The sequence below is a fragment of the Physeter macrocephalus genome, unplaced genomic scaffold (assembly GCF_002837175.3).
Source record: "Physeter macrocephalus isolate SW-GA unplaced genomic scaffold, ASM283717v5 random_57, whole genome shotgun sequence".
Taxonomy (NCBI): Eukaryota; Metazoa; Chordata; class Mammalia; order Artiodactyla; family Physeteridae; genus Physeter; species Physeter macrocephalus.
Genome location: NW_021145342.1, coordinates 14963 through 36814, shown reverse-complemented (window position 1 = coordinate 36814; position 21852 = coordinate 14963). Strand labels below are relative to the sequence as shown.

Genomic DNA, 21852 nt, shown 5'->3' with positions numbered 1-21852 from the left:
TGCTCCGCAGCGGGAGAGGCCACAGCAGTGAGAGGCCCGCGTACCGCAAAAAAAAAAAAAAAAAAAAAAAAGTAGCTCTCATCCCTCAGCCACTTTCCAGCACATTCTCCTGCGTTATTTCTTCACAGTGCTTCATTTCCCAGCATCCGAAATCATTTAGTCCACTTGTTTTATAGTAATTTATTATCCACCCCTGGCCCACCCCCATCCTGAATGTAGATAGATACTTATTTGTCTTATTTGCCTGGTATGTGACCCAGGGCTTGGCACATTGTAAATGTTCAAGAAGTGGTCATTGGACTTCCTTGGTGGCACAGTGGTTAAGAATCTGCCTGCCAATGCAGGGGACACGGGTTCAAGCCCTGGTCCGGGAAGATCCCACATGCCGCAGAGCAACAAAGCCCGTGTGCCACAACTACTGAGCCCGCGAGCCACAACTACTGAAGCCCGCGTGCCTAGAGCCCGTGCTGCGCAACAAGAGAAGCCACCGCAGTGAGAAGCCCGCGCACCGCAACGAAGAGTAGCCCCCGCTCGCCGCAACTAGAGAAAGCCCGCGCGCAACAACAAAGACCCAATGCAGCCAAAAATAAAATAAAGCATAAATAAATTTATGGGAAAAAAAGTGGTCATTGGATGAACGAATGAATGAAAGAAACGACAGAATAAGGGAGGAAGCAGTGATCCAAAAAAAAAAAATTTGGAGAAGACTTGGAAGGAGAGAAACAGTGGACAGCCAGGGGCACAGCCTCTACCATCACTTGGAGTGTCCTTTCCCTTCTTCCGCTCACTCTACCTGCTTATGAAGCCAGCCTCGGATGTGCACGGGGAGGTTAGGGTCCCTTCTGAGCGCATTGCCCCTCTTCCCGAAGGCATGCACCTTGCTTACCGCCCGGGTGGACTTCTGAAGAGACAAGGAGGACAGAAGTGAACATGGCCTTGGGATGGGCTTGGGGAGGCGGTGCAGTGGGACTCAGGCAACCCGAGGCCCTCCTCAGCTGCCTTTAGAAACTGGGTCAAGGAGGGAGCTGAGGGAGTTCCCTGGTGGCCTAGCGGTTAGGATTCGGCGCTTTCACTGCCGTGGTCCGGGTTCAATCCCTGGTCGGGGAACTAAGATTAAAAAATAAATAAATAAAGAGGGATCTGAGTTTGGGGATGAGAATTGCATGTGCATAGTGCAGAGCTGACAGACACTTTTCATGCGTGGAGGGAGGTGTCTGGAGGCAAGGAAGAGGCTACTGGCCACTGCAGAGGGAATTTGGGAATCAAGGGTCCACTGCCAAGGAGAGGATGCTCTTGGCCACCAGAGCCAGAGATGTAGTAGAGCCTTTGGGACCCGAGATGGCAATACTGCCTGGGAGGTCCCCCTAATCAGGAAGGACCTCTGTGCTGAGTCCCTAGTGATGGGTCAGCTGGAATCAAAGGATACCTCAGTGCCAAGGAAGGACATTCCTTAGCGATCGTGTCCAGGGTGGTGGTGGGAGCTCCAAATCCCTTCATCCCAGTAGATGAGCCTCCCTCTCCTGTCCACACAGATATCCCAGGCACCCACGGCCAGATTCCCACAGGATGCCCCTCCTTGGTGATGATGCTGATCGAGGTCAGGTTCAAATCTACAGAATCTGAACTTGGGAAGCTAGAAATGAGTGAGGGGAATGTCTGGAGGACAAGAAAATGAATGTCATGACTGAACTTTGGGCTGGGGCGATGATTTGGGATGCGAGAATCTCAGGCCACATGGGGCATATTTATTGTTGGAGAAAGGTCTTTCCTTTATCAGATTTCAGAACTGGGCAGATGGGGGATGGCTAGAGACTGGGCACGGATTTCTCAGTCCTAATAAGAGTAGCCACTGAGTTCCCGGCTGGGGAGAGGGGAGGTCACGGCTGGGGAGTGGCCTTATCTTAGCAACCAGAGTTAAGCAGGGTTGTTACTCTGGCTTCGAATTAGGAAAATACAAGGGGTGGGGACAGCTGGGAGTGCCTCTGAATTCCTAGCTGTGGCGGGTGGGAAATTTGGGACCTTGTTAGGTTTGGCACACCCCGTTGCTAAAACCAGGGTTCGGAAACAGGAGGATGGGGCAGCCCAGAGCACCCCCCCCTCCTCCCCAGCCCCACCGAGAAGCTCGAACCTTGGTGCTCAAGCTGCCGAGGGAGGAGATGGTAGAGGCGCTGCTGGCCAGGCTGAGGCTGCTCCGAGGTCTGCCTTCCTCCATCAAGGGCTTGGGGAGAGGAAAAAAAAAAGGGGCTGTGTGTGCCTCTCTGCAGATGACCCGGCTGGGGACAGAGACAGGGTCAGGGGCTTGCAGGTCGGAGGAGGCTGAGGAGAAAGAGCCTGTTGTTTGGGGCCTGGGGGGACTGGGGGAGGCCCTGGCCCGGGATCGCATACCAAGAGTGATGCCAAGAGAGGTGGGCGGCACTGGCAGCTGCGGGGAGGGGGCAGCTGTCTGCAGCCAGAGACAGAGAATAGGAGCCCCTTTATTCTTGCCCCCGCCCTGCACACTGGCCAGGAATTTGACCCTCTCTGTGCTCAAGACCCCCCATTCCCTGTCTCTTTCCAGCGGCCCCCCAGCTACCTGTCTCCTGCCCTCCCACGTGCACCCCCAGAACATCCCCACTGAGACCCGGGCACCAGGAATGTGCACCCAGGCAGCTCCTCCCTCCCAGCCCAGCCAGGGAACTTACCAGCTCTGGGGTCCCAAGGACAGAAAGCACAGGAGGGCAGCGTGGAAGCTGAGACACCCAGGCACAGTCCCCCTCCTCCTCTGCCCCTTAGGGGATGCCTCTCATAGCCCGCAGTTCTCACCTGCTCATTCACACCCTTTGGTCTCTTTGTCTCTGATAGTGAGTCTTCCTCTCACGCTCTACCCTCCTCTTATACTGTCTCTCTCTCCAGTCTCACCTTCTGTCTCTCTCACTCTCGAATCTCTGTGTCTTCCAGTCTCTCTCTTACTCATTCCCTCCTCGGCAGCATCCCCACCCCCATATCACTTTCTCTCCCAATCTTTCTGGTTCTGTCCAAATCTTTTTCTGGGACTCATGGAGTCTCTTCTTTAAGTCTCCATCCCGTTCTCTCTCTCTCTCTCTCTCTCTCTCTCTCTCTCTCTCTCTCTCGCTTTCGCTCTCGCTTTTCTGGGACTCATGGAGTCTCTTCTTTAAGTCTCCATCCCGTTCTCTCTCTCTCTCTCTCTCTCTCTCTCTCTCTCTCTCTCTCTCTCGCTTTCGCTCTCGCTCACTCCCTCTCTGTTCCCCCTTCTCTCTCTCTCTCCCGTACACTCAATCTCTTTCTCTTTCTCCGTGGCCCTCCACGTCTACTGTTTCCTCCTCGCTCAGATTTCCCTTCTGAGTTTCTCTCTTCCCCGCTCTCCCACTTTCTCTTTCCTCTCTGTGGGTCCTTCCCTCCGTCTGCCAGCCGCCCACGCGGCTGCCTCCCCTCCCAATCCCGGCTGACCCCGCCCCTCTTGGCCTCCCCACCACAGCCTGACCTCTGGCTCAGCTGACCCCATGCTGAGGGGCCACACACACCCCCCTCCCCGATTCCTAGGTCCCTGCTGGACTGGAGCCTGGGGAGCCAGGGTCCCATAAAGGCTGAAGCTGGGATTCCTAAATGTTTGGAGAGTAGGAGCCGGGCCTGGACTCCAGGGCCTCAGTGGGCTGGTGGTAGTCAGGGGCCTAAGTCATGGGCACCACGCCCCTCCCCCGAAAGGAGATGGCTACTATCTTGGAAGGGGTGGGGGCTGAGACTCCTGGGTACCTGGGAAGGTGTGAGCTAGGAGTCAGGACTCCGGAGCTGTGACTAGAGCTGGGGGTCTGGAAGTGTGGCTTTAAGTGGATGGATCCAAGTCCTCCAGTGAGGAGGGAGTGGCCCCGGATCCCTGGGTGCTGGCGAGAGAATGGTCAAATGGCCAGTGTCAATCTCCACCTCAGATTCAGATGAAAATTCTCTTCTAGACTGAGGTTGACCCCCTCAGGAGGGAGACATGGGTTCTGGGTGTATTTTGAGGGAAAACATTACGGACCAGGTCAGGGGTGGGTGGTGCGGTAGGACTGGGATTGTGTCCCTGGGCCTGGAATTTGTGGCAGAAGACCCCACTCTCCCATGAGGTTCCGTTGGTGCTCCCCAGCCAGGATTTCAGTTTGTGTAAGCAGAGGTTTTGTACAAATTTGAAGCAGGTGAAACCTAAGAGTGGAACCTTGTGCCTGAGACGGGGAAGGGGTCCGGGTTTTTGGTTTAGTATACTCTCACCACATATTTGTTGAGCACCTACTATGTGCCAGGCAGTGAGCAATGCACGGTGCCCGCCTTCAGGGGGCTTACACATTCTGTCTCTTTTGCAATGAATCTAGACTCTTCTGTGACCACCTTGAGCAAGTGATTTCATTCCCAAGCCTCAGTTTCCCCATCTGTGAAATGGAAACAATAATACTCTCCCACACCGGGTAGGAAGACGACCGGATGGGAAAGTGGGAGAGTCTAGACTGGGGCCTGCTGGTTAAACAGGGCGGGAGGCAGCTGCCTGGAACAGGGGGTAAGCGAGCTCCCTCACTGCTTAAGCAGTTCACGCGTTTGAGTGACAGCTCCCTTGCTTGGGGCGTGGCCACGCTTGGAAACGCCGCCGCCGTCGTCGTGACATCACAAAGCCCGGAATCTCCGCGAGAAGTCCAACCTCGTTTTCCGTTCAGATCCTCACGTTTACGTTTCGAAACCCCGCCTCCCCTCTTGGCGTTAGCACGTCCGGCAGCGTTGGCCTATAAAAGCCCTACGGGTAGCGTCAGCGCAAACCCGTTTTGTTTCCCACTTGTTTGTCTTTTTGCGTCTCCCGGCACGATCCCGCGCCCGTTTGTCGCGACAGCACTTGCAGCAGCCGGTGACAACTTGAGTCCCCGAGCCCAACACCGGAGGGTGAGATGAACGCGCTGGCCTCCCGCGCCGTCCGAACCTGTGATCGCTTGTGGCAGCCCCAGCCGGCGCTCCTGCCCCCAGGGTGACGCACAGTCCCGAGCCGGTGAGTTGGGGGGTCGGAACACCTAGGTCCCCAGGGGTTTGGGGGCTGGGATCAGACTGCTGGCCTTATGAGGAGGGGGCTCGGACTTCTGGGTTCCGAAATAGGAGTGTTCGGGGCCTGGACTCCTGGGTCCTAAGGAGGGCCTGGGAACCTGAACTCTTGTGTATGGAGGGGTGGGACGGACCCCAGGGCTCGGACTTAGGAAGCAGAAGGAATTGGGAACTTGGAGTCCTGAGCCAGACGGAGGAGGGGTCTGGGAGCCAGCCTCTTGGGTCCCCAATGCAGGAACCATCTGGGGATCGGAATTTTTGAGTCTCCGAGGGAGGAGGGTGATGGGGGTCTGATTTGTCAATCCTCAGGAGGGTGCGAGCAGCAGGGACCAGGACTCTGTCCCCAAGAGAAGCAAGTAGAGGAGCTGTGTTCTCTCTTCTTGGGACTAGGACTTACGGGTGAGAGCAGATGGGGCTAGGGGCTTGTTGAGCTAAGGACAGAGAGAATGGGGACCCAGACTTGGGTATTGAGAAAAGAGGTGGCAAAACAAGGGACAGAGATGGGAGTGGCTGAGATCAGAAAGGAATGTGGGGCAGGGACTCTCCTGTTGCTATTTGTGTTACTATTTCCGTTGCTATGACTCAGGGTCATCCTCTGATACTATCCCCTAAATGGCTTCTAAACTTGATTCCTTTTTTTTTCTCCTTTTTTCCCAGTCCAGACAGATGGCTCCAGGCCAAGTGCCCCATCAGCCTGGCCCCTGGAGGGATACCCACCACTTCTATCTCCTGTCCCCGCTGGTGGGCCTTCTCAGCTGGGCCTGGAGCCACCTGAGAGGCCCAGGATCTCCAGAGCCCTGGTTGGTGGAAGCAGTAACCGGAACAGATCAGGGAGAAGCTGTCCCGGAGGGAGAAGCTAAGGCTTCTCTGGCCACTCACCATGCCCCCAAGGGCAGGCACCCTCAAGAGGAGACTGGAGACAGTGGAGCCGCTGAGGAGGATGGAGAAGCATCCTGGGGGCCTGCCCTGACCTGGAAACCAAGTGATCTCTTCTTGAAGGGACTTTTAGATGATGGTGACGAAGAGTATGTCAGGGAAGAAGCAACCAGTGTCCCTAGAGAGCAGGGCAGTGAATTTATGGATGGCCAGCCTGCTCCCCCGTCCCCCAGCCTTCTGATAACATCCCTGCAAGACCTTCCTGGGGAGGAGGAATCTAAGGAAGAAGGGGTTCCCGAAGATAAAGAAGTGATCACGTTCTCTTTTCCTCCATCACACTGGGAGTGTTGTCCAGCGGTGGAGAAAGAGGAGGAAGAGGAGGAAGAGGAGGAAGAGGAGGAGGAGGAGGAGGAAGAAGAAGCTGTAAATAAAGGAGCTCCTAGAACATCTACCTCTCCCTTAGCTCTGGGATCCAAGTGCAGAGCTTGGGTGTGCTGCCCCGTGGATGGAGCCACAGAGGAAGAAAGAACAGAGAATAAAGCAGCCACGAAGACCTCCATTTGCCCCTCATCTGCAGGCTCCCACCTCAGGGCCTGGGAGTGTTGTTCAGGAGAGGAGCCTGAGGAGGAGAAGGCCAAAAAAGCTGAGAAAGGAGAAGCTGACCCAGAGCCACACTCCTCAATTCCAGCCCAGAGGCCCCCGCTCCGGACCTGGCAGCATCAATCCAGTGAGATCACAGAGGAAGAAGAGGAGGAGGAGGACAGTGATTCAGGAGAAGCTGAGGCTTTCTCTTCCGTCCCACCCACAAGTGTCTTCCTGAGGGCCTGGGTGTACCGACCAGGAGAGGACACAGAGGAGGAAACAGAGTGTGAGGGTGAGAATAAGGATGAAGATGATGAATCAGAAGCAGCTGACTTGGAACCAAGTCCCTCCCTTCAGGCCCAGAGTGCCCTCTTCAGGGACCGGATATATCAGCCTGGAGAGGAAACAGAGGGAGGGGAAGCTGCCACAGAGTGGGGAGAAGCTGAGCCCTGCCCCTTCCGAGTGGCCATCTATTTACCTGGAGAGAAGGCCCCACCTCCTTGGGCTCCTCCTCTGCTGCCCCTCCGTCTGCAAACGCGCCTCAAGTCTGCAGAAACCCCCACCAGGCATCGGGACCCTGAGCCTCCCCTAAACACCAGAAAGGTGGGTGCTGAGGGCTCAGATTCTTGAGGTTATCGAGGAGAGGGCTGGGAGCTGGAACTCCTGGGCCTGGAGGCCAAAGGGCTGGAGGCCCCGATTCCTGGGTCCCCCGTGTTGCAGAGGGTTGCATGTGAGCTCCGTTGGGACGGCTGTGTTCACTGTAATGCAATCCTTTGCAAGAGGCTGGGCCCTTGTGGGAGGAAGGAGCAGCTGTGGATGTCAACCCCAGGGAACTACCTCCATCTTCAGTGAGTCAGATGGAGGATCCGCTGGCAGGTGAATGACTAGCCAGATAACAAGTGTTGTTGTGCAACTGATTTTTGTTTGGTTCTCTCTCTCTGTCTCCCTCCCTCTCCCCACACCCCCCAACCTGTGGCCGTTTGTATCTTGTGTCTGTATCTCTGTGTCTCCCCATGTCTGTGACGGTCCATCTCCAGGTGCGCTTCTCTGAGAAGGTGTCCGTCCATCTCCTGGCTGTCTGGGCGGGACCCGCCCAGGCCGCCCGCAGAGGCCCCTGGGAGCAGTTCGCCCGGGATCGCAGCCGCTTTGCCCGACGCATCGCCCAAGCCCAAGAGGAGCTGGGTCCCTACCTCACCCCTGCCGCCCGGGCCAGGGCCTGGGCACGCCTCGGGAACCCTCCCACTTCTCTGGCCACCATACCTGCCCCTACCCCGACCTTATCCATGTCCCCATGCAGACCACGCCTTTGAGCCACATTCTGGCCTCTCCATCTCCTCCCTGTATGTCTCCTTGCCTGGACCTCAGTGGGAGGCGTGGCTAAGATGAAGTAGTTTTCGTGTTATTAACTATTTTTTTAAGTGTTGGTTTATATAAGGAATAAAGCTTTTCATAGTGAGCAGCGTCTCCGTGTGTGTCTGAACTGACATCATCCACTACTCCTGGGTCCCCAAAACAGTTGCGGGGGAACAGCATAAAGACGAGTCTCTCAATAGAGGATAAACTACATTCCCCATCATCCCTTGAATTTGCCTCTTCCTATTCCGAGGCTTCTTTTGAACTAAGGACTGGTGGGTTTTGTTGTTTTTCTTTGGCTTCCACCTAAATTTGATTAAACCCCGGACAGTTATCTCCCCAAAGCAGCTGGGAACTGGACTCACCAAAAAAGGGTTAAGCTCCAGTTTTCTGTGTGTCCCTGGAATACAAACACTCATCCTCCTACTGGCAGATGTGAGTTCCTCAAGGCTTTCACATTTATGAGTAGGTCTGATTTCACATTTATAAATCATGTGTCCATGGACTCAGTTTCCTTATCTGTAAAATGCGGCTAACAATTGCACATACCTTATATGAGTTTGTAAGGCCCCAAAGGAAGTCATAATTAAAACAATGTTTGTCAAATAACATAAGTGTCGGCTAGTATTTATTCTCACTCTCATGATGTCTTCCAACTACCCATCCTACTTTACCTCACCAGCTTAGAACTCTTCACAGCAGTTCAAACAAAAGTGGCCCGGGGGGCTTCCCTGGTGACTCAGTGGTTAAGAATCCGCCTGCCAATGCAGGGCGAACAGGTTCGAGCCCTGGGCCGGGAAGATCCGACATGCTGCGGAGCAATTAAGCCCGTGCGCCACAGCTACTGAGCCTGTGCTCAGAGCCCGCGAGCCACAGCTACTGAGCCCACGTGCCACAACTACTGAAGCCCGCGCACTTAGGATCCGACATGCTGCGGAGCAATTAAGCCCGTGCGCCACAGCTACTGAGCCTGTGCTCAGAGCCCGCGAGCCACAGCTACTGAGCCCACGTGCCACAACTACTGAAGCCCGCGCACTTAGCGCCCGTGCTCCGCAACAAGAGAAGCCACTGCAATGAGAAGCCCGCGCACCGCAACAGAGTAGCCCCACTCACCACAACTAGAGAAAGCCCGTGCGCAGCAACGAAGACCCAACACAGCCAAAAAATAAATAATAATAAAAAAATATTAAGAGGAACTAAAGAATTAAAAAGAGAACAGAGGCTTGGAAAAAAAAAAAAAAAGGCCCAGGCTTCCCTGGTGGTGCAGTGGTTAAGAATCCGCCTGCCAGTGCAGGAGACACAGGTTCGAGCCCTGGTCCAGGAAGATCCCATATGCCATGGAGCAACTAAGCCCGTGCGCCACAACTACTGAGCCTGCGTGCCACAACTACTGAAGCCCATGTGGCTAGAGCCCATGCTCCACAACAGAGAAGCCACCGGGATGAGAAGCCCACGCACCGCAACGAAGAGTAGCCCCCGCTCACCACAACTAGAGAAAGCTGGCGCACAGCAAGGAAGACCCAACACAGCCAAAAATAAAAAATAAAATAAATAAATAAAATTAATTAATTAGTTAATTAAAAAAAAAAAAAGAGTGGTCCAAACGTCCTGCACCCTATCCAGCCTCATACCTTGTCCCTCCCCATTGGTTCCCCAGGCTCCTGCTACACTATCCTTTCATTCCCAAACCGACCAAGCCCCCTTCCAGCTTAAGACCTCTGTATGAGCTGTGGCTACTGTCTGTTCCCGTCCCTGACCCCCTCTGGCTCAGCTACTTCCTTGTGATTCTTCAGATGTAGATGAAATGTTTTTTTTTTTAAGAGATATCTTGCTCTGACCCAGCCAACTTGTGTGCCTTCCTCGTTCATAGCAGACGAGCATTTTGATTTTTTTGTTGTTTAAGACCCATCCCCCATGATCGGACTGTGATTTCGGGAAAGCAAGTGCTGCCGAACAGCCCACTGCCTAGAGCACAGGACGGGGCGCTCAGGCGGCGTCTAATAAGTGTTGGTTATTAGTAAAGTGGTGCAAAAGAAGGCACGCTGGGGCTCTTTCTCCAAATGAGCAGGCACACAAGCTGATGAGAGTATTTCATTGAATTACTCACATGCCAGCTTCCCATCGAAACTGGACAAGCAGATGGCGAAGGCTTGGAGCGGACAAAGTGGGAAGCGGAAGTCCATGGTGAACGTGTCTGGGGCTACGCGACCGAACTGGAGCACCAGGTAGTCCGCTGAGAAGGAAGTCAGGAACTAAGAGGAGCGGGTGTCATTTCCCTGCCGCGGGCCTCTCGGCCGCGAGAACCTCGACTCCCGAGAGGCTGTGCGGCGCCCTCACTCTGCGCGGAATCCTCCGGAAGTGCAGTTTACAGAGCAGAGGGCCTTGTAAACTACACTTCCCAAAAGGCTTTGCAATAGCGTGGGGTCGGCCCTGCCTAGAAAAACGCTCAAGTGCTAATGGGAGAAGTAGTTCTTGTCCTGCTCCCTTGCCCAGGTAAACCAGTTCCTAGGAACTCACGGTCATCCGGATGCACGATCTGGAAGTTCTTGACCGAGGTCCTAGTGACGCGACCATGAAAATTGAGCACGTAGGCGCCGCTCTCGTCGCTCCACGATGGGGCTTTATTTTGCAGCAGGACCAGCCCCTGGCTGGCCCCCCGTTGGAGGCGACTCAATAGCGACTCCTGTTCCTAGAGGATAAAGTAGGGGACGTGGTTAACCAACTACCAACCAGCTTTTTTTCTCCAGACGCAGAATTTTGAGTCCCTAGGCTCTCCTTCCTGAGAAGCATTAAGTCTGACAAAGTCCTCCCGGCTTCATGTATGACCTTATGCAATCCATCGGCTCCCTCTCCCCTTAGGCCCTATGGCCGGTCCCCCAGCCCTTCCTCCCCATTGACCCAGAGACACTCAACCTTGGCGGACTAACATTTTGTGGCTGGACACTGATTCTCTGGTTCTGGGCGTCGATTCCTGGAATGATCACAGTCATTTTCCGGGGCCCTCGGAATCCCAAGACGTTGGTCTCCTGAGGGTAGTATGCTCCATTTGGCCTGCTTCTTTCTCCCTCCCTACCGTCCTGCTCCACTCTCTTCTCGTCTCTCGGACACTCACATAACACACAGCCCCCAGCTCCTCCCTGATCCGAGCAGTCTCTGGGACAAAATTCTTCCTTTCTGGATTCACCCCATTGTCGAAGATGGTGAATTTGGTGCCCAATACATTAGATCTGCTCCAGGAGGGAAGCGGTCAGAATAAAAATAATAATTATTCCTGTTTTACATTAACTGCTTTCCCATGTCATCTCATGAACTCTTCCGATCAATCCTCTACAAAAGACTCATGTTCCATGTATCCAGTCCCAGCCCCCTCTCTTTCTTTGGTGAGCCATGATTTTAAGCCTCCTGCCTTGGCCCTTTAGGAACGCTCTTCCAAGACAAAAGAACTCACATATCCCAGCCCTCTTCTCCCACAGGAACTTAGGAATGCCAGCCCCGTGTCTCTCAAGAAGTCAAATGTCTTAAATGCCAGCCTCTGCTCCAAAGCCTTCAGTTCTATTCCCAACCACCCTGGGGTTGCAACTTGAAGAACTACAAAACCCATCAGCCCCCAAGAGAAAAAGTTCTAGGGCAGGTGGAACTTGTACTCTACAGCCCGCTGGGAAATGTAGTTCAATTGTCCCCTCCCCCCAACCGCTGGCCCTCTGCCACCTGTTTATCACACACATGAGGACTCTGCCCACCTGACTTTGCCCACAAAATTTTCCCCATCCCGAGATAGGTCTGTGGGGTCCAGGGAGAGGAGGTAATTAGAGGTTTTGCTCCTTTTTCTCTTGCGCCCAGCCAGAAGGAAGTGCTGTGGATGTGAGAAACAGCCCATTAGAATCTATTTCCGGTATTTGGCTAGGGCGAGGGGTCCAAAGACAAGGAAACACCATGTCCCCAAGACAGAGGAAAGGGTAATGGAGCAATAAGCATCCCAAGGCTTGCTGGGAGATGCGGTTCTCACTGAAGGAAGTCATCAGCTGGGTCCTGAATGGGGAGCTTCATTTCACATCTTAATATCTCCCCCTTATTCCTTTGGCCATTGGGTTCAGGATTGGGGCTGAGCCCAGGCAGGGGCGAGCCTGACTGGCAGGCAGGGCCTGGCTTTGGAGAATAGGGAAGAGCCTCACTTGGAACATCGCAGCAGGACTTCAGTACGTGTTTCATCGGGGAAAAACCAGGTCTGGCCCTGAGTAGGGGAAAAGCCTCTTTCTGGGAGAGAATGAGTAATTGAGAAGCGGCCACACTCGAGAGAGGAATGGCCAGACTGAGAGGGGAGTCGCTTGGCTATGGGTGGAAAATCCACGAAGCAAGGGGTTTGGCTCCCGATAGGCGGGGCCTGTCCCAGGATTGGGTGGGGCCTGATAACACTGAAGGCTCATTGAGGGGCCAGACTTGGATCGAAAAAGATGGGGCCCGTACCTCACGAGGGTCTGTAAGGGGTGGGGCTTGGGACCTCCCGACAGGGCGTGGCCTAGCTTTGAGAAAGGCGGGCCAAACTCGGGAGTGAACAGAGCTGGATTATGGGATGGGGAGGGCCTATCGGGCTCTGAGATGAAAGAAGCCTAGTGCTGTGAAGGGCAGGACTTGGCGCTGGAGCTGACTAGTCCTAGTTCAATGACGAGCAAGGCCTGGATTCGCCTAAGTCTTGACCTCGCTCAGAAAGGGGCGGGACTTGCCCTTGGGAGGTGGGACTTGCTTCCGAGGCTGCCAGACCGCACCTTTCGGCCGTCGGCCGCCTCCAGGTAGAGATAGTAGAAAGGGAACATGCTCTTGTCTACCCCGCGCTTGTCGCGGCTGATGCGACACTGCACCGTGCGACCGCGCAGCGCTGGCCGCAGCACATACGCTTCCATGTCCTCGCCCAGCCGAGGGCCTGGGGCGCAGGGAGGCGAGCGGAACGAGCTCCCCACATCGCTGTTGCCCGCGCCTCCCGGGGCCTCGGACACCTCTTCGTCGGCCGCGCATGGGGAGTTCCTCACTGTAGACTCCGATTCCTCTTTCTTCTCTTCCAGGTCTTCGCCCTAGCCCACGCGCCAAATTCAAGTTGAGGGACAGTCGAGACCCGCCCTCCCCCCGCCTTGCCAACTAGCGATTGGCCATCCTAGCTCAGGGTTACGCCCTCTCTCGACCAAGTTTTCTGTCTATTGGTCAAGCGTCTAAGCCACCTGCTGACTGGCCAGTATGTTCAAGGGGCCCACCCCGCCAAGCGCTCTTCAAGTGTTGATTGGCCAGCACCATTAGCCTCCCTCTTCAGCCTCACCCATTCCACCTACCGATTGGAGAATCCCTTTGAAAGCACTGCCCATTCCTCTAATACCAATGTTCATTGGGTCTAGATTACCGCCCAGATCTACTCAACTGAAACTATCTCACTTTCATCAGTAGCAAAGTGAGTGCCAGTTGGCCCTTTCTCACCCTCTCCAAAGCTCGCTGCCTTTCGAGGGGCTGGGTTTTAATGTATATGCTCACATCAATTCAGATCCTCTAGATTGACTCAATAAATGGCGCACCCATAGAGCCTCTGCTAGCCCAAACATAACAGGTTCCACTCACCAGTAAAAAGGGCCCTTGACTGGGCTGCAGAATTTTAGAGTCCTGTCCCCCCTAGAGTCCGAAACTAGCCCTCCTCCTCCTATGTCCTTATTGCCTGTGCCACCTCCCACCTTGTTGGAGTCTAAGTCTCCATGGCCCCCGTCACCATCCATTCCAGGGTTTGGTCTCGGACTGGGCACCTCGTATTCATCTCCAATATCCTGGGATTCGCTCTCGTCCTCAGCACTGCCCCCTAAGGGGTGGAAGAAGCCCGAAGAAGACTGAGCTCAGGACATCTGGGTCCCAGGAGCTCGGGACAAGGTCATCAGTGCTAGCTGGAGAAGGCCAGAACTCCTGGGTTTCCGACCCCTACTGTCTCTGACTGCTCTGGATCTAAGGACAGGGAGTGGTTAGAGTCCTCTCTTTCCCTTGTCCCAGACAGAGCATCTGGGAGACTGGGGAAATAAAATGGGAGGAGGGAGCGGAGTTTGGGGTGATAACCCAGAGTCCTGTTATTGAAATCGTTGGTCATGTCATGAGAATAAAAGGAAATGTCACCACAAGGGAATATTAAGAAATACAAAGGAATGAAATACTGATAATGCTACAACATAGATGAACACTGAAAGCATGCTAAGCAAAAGAAGCCAATCACAAACGATTATATACTGTATTATTCTATATATGAATATAGAAATATCGAAAATAGGCAAATCTAAAGCGACAGAAATTAGATTAGTGGTTACTTAGGTCTGGGAGAAATTGGGGGCGGGGTTGACTGATAAAAGGTATAGGGCTTTCTTTTGTGGGTGATGATAATGTTCTAGAATTCATTGTGGTGATTGTTGCACATCTTGGTAAATATACTGAAAACCATGGAATTGTAAACTTTAAATGAGTGAATTGTATAGTATGTGAAATATATCTCAACAAAGCTGTTATCAAAAAGGGGGAGGATTTGCCACATGGACCAGGGGGCCAGATTTCACCCAATGTCCCAGAAATTACCAGGTCGTTGGCGGGCTGGCCAACCCCTGCGCCGAGTCCCCGGAGGCTCTTTATAAGGAGGTGGTGAGGCAGGAACATCCTCCACGGAGACTTCCTCCAACTCGAGATCGGAACTGTCTGGTAATCAGGACAGGGAGGGGGTCTGGAGACTGGGATTTCTGAATACTGGGGGAGGAGAGGGCTGGAGATTCAGATTCTTGCGTGTTGGAGAAGGAGAAGGTTCAGGACCTGGACTCCTTGGTGTGAAGGAAACGGGGCCCCTGGGGGTCCTTTGGAGAGCAAGGACTGAGGTTCCAGACTCCTGGGTTCTAGTGGGAGTGGAGTTCCAGTGTATAGGCGGCCCAAGGATTTGAGATTACCTGCTTCTGTCGGCGATACCAGGGGTCCACGCTCGCCACTGCCATCTCCACCGCAGCTCACCGTGCTCAGGCCACTGCGGGCACCAGGGCGCAGATGTGTCTCTGGCACGTTCTCCTGAAGGAAAGGGTTCCCGGGGCCTGGGAGAAGGTGCGGCGAGGCCCATTAACACGATGTACAAATTCCGGTCGTCTGAGAAGATCCGCCTCCTCACCGGTCTCCGAGACATCGTCCCTGATTGACTGACTACCCAAACCCCCGAGACCCACTCATAACCCTAACTCCATCCCAAGACTCAAACAAGCACAGCCCTAGCGCTAAATTATCTCGATTCCGCGTGTAAACAATCCCACGCGGGCTCTCCAGTACCTCGGCTCTAAATAACCCAGCCCCGGCCCTCGGCTTTGCCTACTTCAGCAGTGAGGTTTCTGCCTAACTGCAACCCGGAGCTTTTCCAGGCCCCGCCCCAGCACTTTCTGGGCGGTCCCCGGCTCCCCCAGGCTCCGCCCCGGAGCTCTAACAAGCCCAATCACAGGACTCTTTCGGGCCCCACCTCTAGTTGCGCCACACCCCGCACCCGCGCTCTCCCTGACCCCGCCCCCGAACTCTCACAGGTCCTTCCCCTGGGCCCTCACAGGCCCTGCACTCAGGCTCTCCTGGGCTCCACCCAAGGGTTCTGTCAGGCCCCGCTCTCGTGCTCTACAAGTCCCCGTCCCAGGGCTCCGCCAGGCCCTTCCCCTCTAAGCCCTTTAGGCCCCGCACTCCCACAGACCCCTCCCTCCAGGGCTGTGCTCCTGCGCGACCCTGGGAACCTTTCCTCACCGCTGTCACCCGAGAATCGCTCCTTCCGCTGCCGCGGTCGCCGGGGCCGCAGGGAAGCGTCAGGATTGGCCTGAACCATGAGGGGCTCTTGGCGCTTCCGTCGCTGCTTCATCTCAAACAGCCGCCGCTGCGGGAGCGGGAAAAGGGTGTATAGGCGGGAATGGGAGGGTTGGAACCGGACCAGAAGACATGGGTGAAAGGGGGCCTGGGGCAACGGGCGTCCTGCATCCGTGGGAGAGTTCCAGGCCTTCAGTCCCCCAGCAACTCCTTCCTTAGATCCGGGAGTCCTGGCTCCCAGGCCCCTCCTCCCCCAGGACCTAGGAGTCCTGCTCTCCAGAACCCTTGTTCCGTAGAAATTTTGGAGTCTCATCACCAAGGTTTGCTTCTTGAGGATCCAAAATTCCTATTTTCTCGTTTCCCAATTGCAAAACTTGAGGCTCCGAGAGAACCAAAGAAGGACCAGGAGTCCCAGAGCAAGTCCTGGGGGTGGGGCTCCTGGAGAGGTATGGCAGATGGAAGAGTCGGGGGTGGGGCTCCTGGAGAGAGAGGTATGGCAGATGGAAGAGTCGGGGGTGGTAGGATTCCTGGGCACAGTACCTGCTGTTCCAGCTTCTGCAGCCTCATGGCGGCAAGCTCATCCCCCAGGGCCCTGAGAGAGGTGCAGGTTCATAGTGACAGCAAGCAGGGCACCCTGGTTGCCCAAGAGCCCCTCTCCTTCTTCACCCTGCCCAGCTTAGGGTTCTGAACATTTGTGAGGACACAGAAGTGGCAGAACCTGAGCCTGCTCCACCAGTTCTGAAGTTCTTTCTCACAGCACTGGCCTGTCTAGAACCCAGGAGTCAGAGATCCCAGGCCCCTCCTGTCCCAGCACTCAAACCCCCCATCCCTTCCTCTTTCAGATCCAGGAGTCCTCATCTGTAGCTCCCTCCCTTTAGGCAGGACCCAGAAATCCAAGCCCCCGGGCCCTTCCTGCAAGGCCAATGGTGCTGAATCTGCAAACATCAATATGAGACCAGAGCTGAGTAGGTGTGGGCATAATCAAACTTTGAGTTCCCCCTTGCACCCCCATCTCCACCCCTGCCCATCTCATTTCCCCCACTCACTCTTTCTTCCATGTGTCATTCTCCTGAGACATCCTGGAGAAGCAAAATGAGGAGTCAGGACCTAGACCCAACATCCCAATGGACTCTTCCCTTCAACACCTGATCTTAAGCTTTAAATTTTCCCTTGACCCAGGCAGCCCGAATTCCAGCACCAACACTTGCTAGGGTCCCAGCAGCCTGTTTCCAGCTTTCATCACGATCAGGAGCCCAGGAGTCCAGCTCTCTCTTCCCCAAATACCTAACTCTCTCCTTCACAAAGGCATGAGAATTCAGGACTCGACCCCAAACACCCCATCCCCAGTGATCCTAGACCCCCAGCACCCACCTGCCTAGGATCCTGGAGACTCCCTCTCCTCCTCTCGTGCCTGGAGAGGCTTTTCACATTCACACCTCAGTTCCTTGCCTCTCTGGCCAATTTCTAAACATACCTGACCCTATCTTTGGGAACCAGTGACGTAATCTCTGGGTCCCTGGGAAATAAGCAGGGGGGAAAAAGAGGGCTTAGAGGGAGGGGGATTCCCACTGGTACCTGCCCTAATCCCCTCCCTCCTGGCTCCCCACGTTCCACTTCCAACAAAGCAATGACCTCTGGCCTCTGCTGCAGCCAGGCAACCCTGCTCCAGGGGTTCTGAATTGGAAGAGCATGCAGGTGTTCCTTAAAGGGACCTGACAGAGGCCGCATCGCAGGCTCGCTCTACACCTCTCTCTTATGTAAGAAACTTATAACGTGACCTGTGCCAACTACTACCGATCTGTAATTTACAGCCACTTCTAGGAGAGAAAATAAATGGGAAAACTACAACTCCCATGAGGCGAAGAGGCCAAGATGCCCGCGGAAGTCGACTCATTTTGCCCCGGCCCAACAGGGAGTTGTAGTTCTCTTTGAAAGTCTCCGTTCTTTCGCCTAAAAAGCAGGATATGTGGCGTCAAAAGGTAGGGCTTCCGAGAAAGGAGGCTCGGCTTTCGAGAAAAGGCCAGCGACTTCGACAAGGGGCGGGGCCGCTAGCCAGGGGCCCGAAACCTGGAGCCAGCGCGGACCAATCAGGCTGCTGAGAGCGTATCCTCTGCGGGGAAAAGTGGGCGTGGCCTAGGGGGGAAATCGCAGAGAACACACCGGAGGTCCTAGCCCAGGAAAACGCCCTCTGCGGTGAAGGAGAGGTAAGGGGCTGGAGGGTCCTGGACTCTTGGGTCCTGGGCAGAAGGGAAGCGGGGCACCAAAGGGCTGGAAAACTGAGTCTCGGAGGACACCAGGACCTCCAGATCCTGGGAAAAGAGGAGGCTGGGGCTCTGGACCTTCGGGCCTGGGAAAGAGGGGGTCGAGATCCCGGATTCCTAGTCTAAGCGACGAGGGTGCTGGAAGCCAGGACTCCTGGGTCTGAGGAAGGAAAGGCTGGAGGCTCGGAATCCTGGCTCCCGGGAAACGAGACGCTTTGCGTCTTGATTCTTGGAAGGGGGCGGGGAGGGGCTCCGGGAGTCCAGACTCCTGGGTACAGGGGAGAAGGCGGCTTGGGACAGACTTATTCCACCTCTCCGCCCCCACAGACCACGCCGCCATGCCTCCCGCTGGGCCCCGTGCAGCCCTCCTTCTCCTGTCACTTCTGCTGCTTCTGCGCGCTATTCTGACCGTGCCCTTGGAGCGGGGGGCGCCCAAGGAGGAGAATCCCGCGACCGAAAGCCCCGTGAGTGGCCCTGCCCTGCTCGCCAGCCAGGTGTTTGCAGTGGTACTACAATTCCCGTGCCCCCGTGGCCCCTGGCTGGCTACGGATGCGGCTTGGAGTTTGCCTGCCATTCTTTGCCGTCCCAGGGCTTTGACGTGGTGAAAAACTTTGGGGGCGGGTGTGTGTGTCTGTGTGTGTGTGTGTGTATGTATGTGTGTGTGTGTGAGATTTCTAAGCCCCTGACTTTGAGATATGGAAAATCAGGTCAGATTTTAGATGAAAAATCTGCATCACCACCCGCCTCTACCTAAACCTCTCTGCTCTTTTAAGACGCCCTCCCCCGAAGAAGGATTCTGAAAAAAAAAAAACTACATTTCCCAGTAGCATCTTGAGCAGGTGGTGTTAGTTAACTGGGGTGTTCTCACATCATGGAGCTCATGGGAGTTGTAGTTTAAATTATGATGGGGCACGGTAACTTGCTCATTTATTCCAACTTGTGTTTATCGAACACTATGAAACCTTTGGTCTTAGGGAATTTGGAACTTGAAAAGATCCTCAAGGCCAGTGCCCTGATTTGTGGCCCGAATCCTACAGCTCCCAGTAGGGATGGACACACCACTGCCTCTGGAACAAATCATCCCATGCTCCTGTATGACAGGTCCCCACCCAGCAAGTGAGGCCTTTGCTCCGTGAAATCTTTGCAGACATAGAAGGGCAGCTTGAGTCCCCTTGCCTTTCATTCATTCCACACATTTCTTGAGCATCTTCTAGGAGCCAGGCACAGTGCTAGAGCAAGCCCCCTGCCCTCACAGACCGGCTTAGTTCGCTGGGAAGACAAACGGCAGGGCCCTCTGAGAATAGACACCAGGGTTGATGGTCAGGGAGGAAGGAAGGGTCGTTTGAGCTAAGATCTGAAGTGCGGGGAAGAATATTCCAGGCAAAAGGAACAGCCTGGGCAAAGGCTGCGTGGTGGAGGAGAGCACAGTGAGTAGAAAGACTTACAGGAGGCCAGTGTGGCTGAAACAGAGTGAGCGAGGGGGAGATGAGGTCAGAGAAGGAGCGGGGGAGATCCCACGGGGCCTTGTGGGCCAAGGTGGAGACTTTCTTTATTCTGAGGCTACTAGAGTGTTATAAATGTCAATAGCAACAATCATAATAACGTTGACAGCTCTTACTAAGTGCCGAGTTCAATATTTAAAGATATTAACTGCTCTAATCCTCACAACAGTCCCTATGAGGTGGGTACTCACTAACCTTACTTTACAGGTGTGGAAACTGAGGCACAGAGACGTTAAGCAACTTGCCCAAGGACTAAGATTGCCAGACTTAGCAACAGGACACTCAGTTAAAATTGAGTGGGTTTCAGATAAACAATGAATAATCATTAGTATAATATACTGAAAGTTATTCATTGTTTTATCTGAAATTTAAATTTAACGAGGCATCCTAGCAGTCCTAACAAGGTCACATAGCTAGTAACTGGCAGATTTGGGATTCCAGCCCACTGTGTCTGGCTGAATGATGGCCCCCAAAGATGTCCATGCCCTAATCCCCAGAACCTGTGAATAGATGGCAAAAGAGTGTTTGCCGGTGTGATTGAGTTAGGTGGAGAAATTATCCTGGCTTATCCAGGTGAGCCCATTGTAATCACAAGGGTTCCATATAAGAGCCAGGCAAGAAAGTCGGGGTCAGAAGCGATGTGATGATGTAAGCAGAGGTCAGAGTGATGCCAGGCCACAAGCCCAGGAGTGTCCGCAGCCTCTAGAAGCTGGACAAGGCAAGAAAGCAGATTGTTCCCTAAAGTCTCCAAAATAAGCTCAGCTCTGCTGAACCATTTTGGACCTCTGACCTCCAGAACTCTAAGAGAATAAATTTTTATTACTCTAAGCCACTTAAGCTTGTGATACTTTGTTACAGCAGCAATAGGAGATTAGTACACCCACAGTGCCATAGCTGGGTGATCTGCTCCCATTAATCACCTATGGTGTGTTCCTCAGCAAATGTAACGATAGCTATAGTAGACTGAGTATCTTCTAAAGCCTTACCGTGGTGCCAGGCTTTTTTTTTTTTTTTTTGGTGCCAGGCTTTTTATCTCTTACTTTTTACCACAGCTCTGCGAAGTAAGAAATTTATGGCCTATTTTACAAATGGAAGAGTGAGGTCCAGGAAGAGGAAAGTGCCAGCCAGCTACACGTGGCAGGGCTAGGACCAGGACCCCAGGGATTTTTGTCTGTCTTGTTCACTTGCTGTGCCCCATAGAACAGTGCCTGGCACATGGTAGGGGCTCGCTGCATGCTTGTTGAATGAATGAATGTACGTTTCACTGCTTTCCAACAAATACCAGTGTGTCCACTCTATGGGAAGTGTTGGGCTGGGTGTTTACCCTTGTGATTTTAATTTCATCTCCACTATAGACAGACCTGGGAAGAGGTAAGAGCTGTGGCCCAGAGGATCAGGCAATTTGCCTGGGGTGACAGAGCAACCAGGGTCTGCTGGCTCTACAGCCTTTATCCCATGGGGCAGGCCTCCTGCTCAGGGTTGGTGGCTGATCTCTGGGTCCCTCAGCAGGTGCCCAGGGGAGCAGAGCCTGGGTCCTACCTGCAGGGAAGAACCAGAGAGGGACCAGGGCTGAGGCTACTGTGTTCATTCTTGTTGCCTCAGGACACAGGCCTGTACTACCACCGGTACCTCCAGGAAGTCATCAATGTGCTGGAGACGGACGGGCACTTCCGGGAAAAGCTGCAGGCCGCCAATGCTGAGGACATCAAGGTGCGGCTGGGTGCGAGCACACTGGGAGGGCATGCGTGCTTAGAGGCCAGAATTCCAGAACGGACCAGGTTCCCTAAAGGGCAACCTTCCAGCCATCACAAAACTGAGACTGGGGAGAAGTCACTTCTCGGGGTCACATAGCTGGGAAGGGATCTGGGGAAGACAGAGTGTGTGGTTAAGTGTGGATGTGGATGGTACATGCCTCCCAGTATCAGCTCTACCAGCTGTGTGGCCTCCCTTCACTGTGCCTCAGTTTCCCCGTCTGTAAAATGGGGTAATAATAGAACCTGCATCACAGGACTATCCGAGGTAAGACGTGTAAAAGGCATGGATGTGCACAGCGGCCATTCTCAGTAAGCGTGATTTGAGGGCTGGTTCTGCGAGTTCTCAGCATGGTGCTCTCTACACAGGAAGAATTCAAAACACGGGAGATGCTGTCATCACTCACATCATCTCTAACTCTCATGTTAGGCCTCCAGAGGAGCTGTGATTCTCCCCATTTTACAGAGGTGGACACTGAGGCCCTAGTAGCAGTGTTTGTCCTTCCTGGAGGCCTGGGTCTCAATCCCTGGACTGACTGAGCCCAGAGCCCACATCCCACCCCATCCCCCAAGCAGTGTTCCTCAGAAAGGATGCTGACACACACACACACACACACACACACACACACACACACACACACACACACACACACC

At 54.2% G+C, this 21852-nt stretch overlaps 4 protein-coding genes across 13 annotated transcripts in view; 2 read left to right on the top strand and 2 right to left on the bottom strand.

Annotated features, from left to right (window-relative positions):
* The window catches only part of PLEKHA4 (pleckstrin homology domain containing A4), a 31931-nt gene extending 21854 nt beyond the window's left edge, over positions 1-10077 (bottom strand). For 2 of the 10 annotated variants that reach the window (XM_028483691.2, XM_028483696.2), the window contains exons 1-3: positions 9971-10077; positions 2129-2218; positions 794-901 (exon numbers count right to left, since the gene is read on the bottom strand). In XM_028483691.2, coding sequence (XP_028339492.1) covers positions 794-901; positions 2129-2218; positions 9971-9985 — 213 coding nt within the window. In that variant the 5' untranslated portion in view covers positions 9986-10077. The other 8 variants (XM_028483689.2, XM_028483690.2, XM_028483695.2 and 5 more) reach the window with 7 other exon arrangements.
* On the top strand, positions 5715-7906 carry PPP1R15A (protein phosphatase 1 regulatory subunit 15A). The gene is given in 3 exon segments (XM_028483699.2): positions 5715-7113; positions 7548-7794; positions 7797-7906. Coding segments are annotated over 3 exon segments (1737 nt in total). The 5' UTR covers positions 5715-5718; the 3' UTR covers positions 7892-7906.
* Positions 10078-10304: 227 nt separating the features above from the next.
* Positions 10305-16762, bottom strand: TULP2 (TUB like protein 2). The gene is made up of 11 exons (XM_028483700.2): positions 16731-16762; positions 16225-16276; positions 15628-15754; positions 14808-14945; positions 14449-14565; positions 13641-13693; positions 12627-12929; positions 11604-11716; positions 10976-11090; positions 10791-10889; positions 10305-10552 (listed from the first exon to the last, which is right to left on the bottom strand). The coding sequence occupies exons 1-11, from the start codon at positions 16760-16762 to the stop codon at positions 10310-10312; spliced, it is 1392 nt and encodes a 463-aa protein (XP_028339501.2). The 3' UTR covers positions 10305-10309.
* Positions 16763-17733: 971 nt separating this feature from the next.
* The window catches only part of NUCB1 (nucleobindin 1), a gene marked incomplete at its 3' end in the record, with an annotated part of 18995 nt that continues 14876 nt past the window's right edge, over positions 17734-21852 (top strand). The window contains exons 1-3 of the mRNA XM_028483710.2: positions 17734-17888; positions 18273-18409; positions 21050-21157. Coding sequence (XP_028339511.1) covers positions 18284-18409; positions 21050-21157 — 234 coding nt within the window. The remainder of the gene's footprint in view (positions 17889-18272; positions 18410-21049; positions 21158-21852) is intronic.

Excerpts from the sequence above, each read along its gene's own strand:
- TULP2 (XM_028483700.2), bottom strand. The coding sequence starts at position 16,762 with ATGTCTCAGGAGAATGACACATGGAAGAAAGA. Across the intron at positions 14,946-15,627 it reads GCGATTCTCGGGTGACAGCG|GCCCCGGGAACCCTTTCCTT; the intron begins GTGAGGAAAGGT and ends ACCTTCTCCCAG. Across the intron at positions 10,553-10,790 it reads TCAGTGTCCAGCCACAAAAT|GAACAGGAGTCGCTATTGAG; the intron begins GTTAGTCCGCCA and ends TTTATCCTCTAG.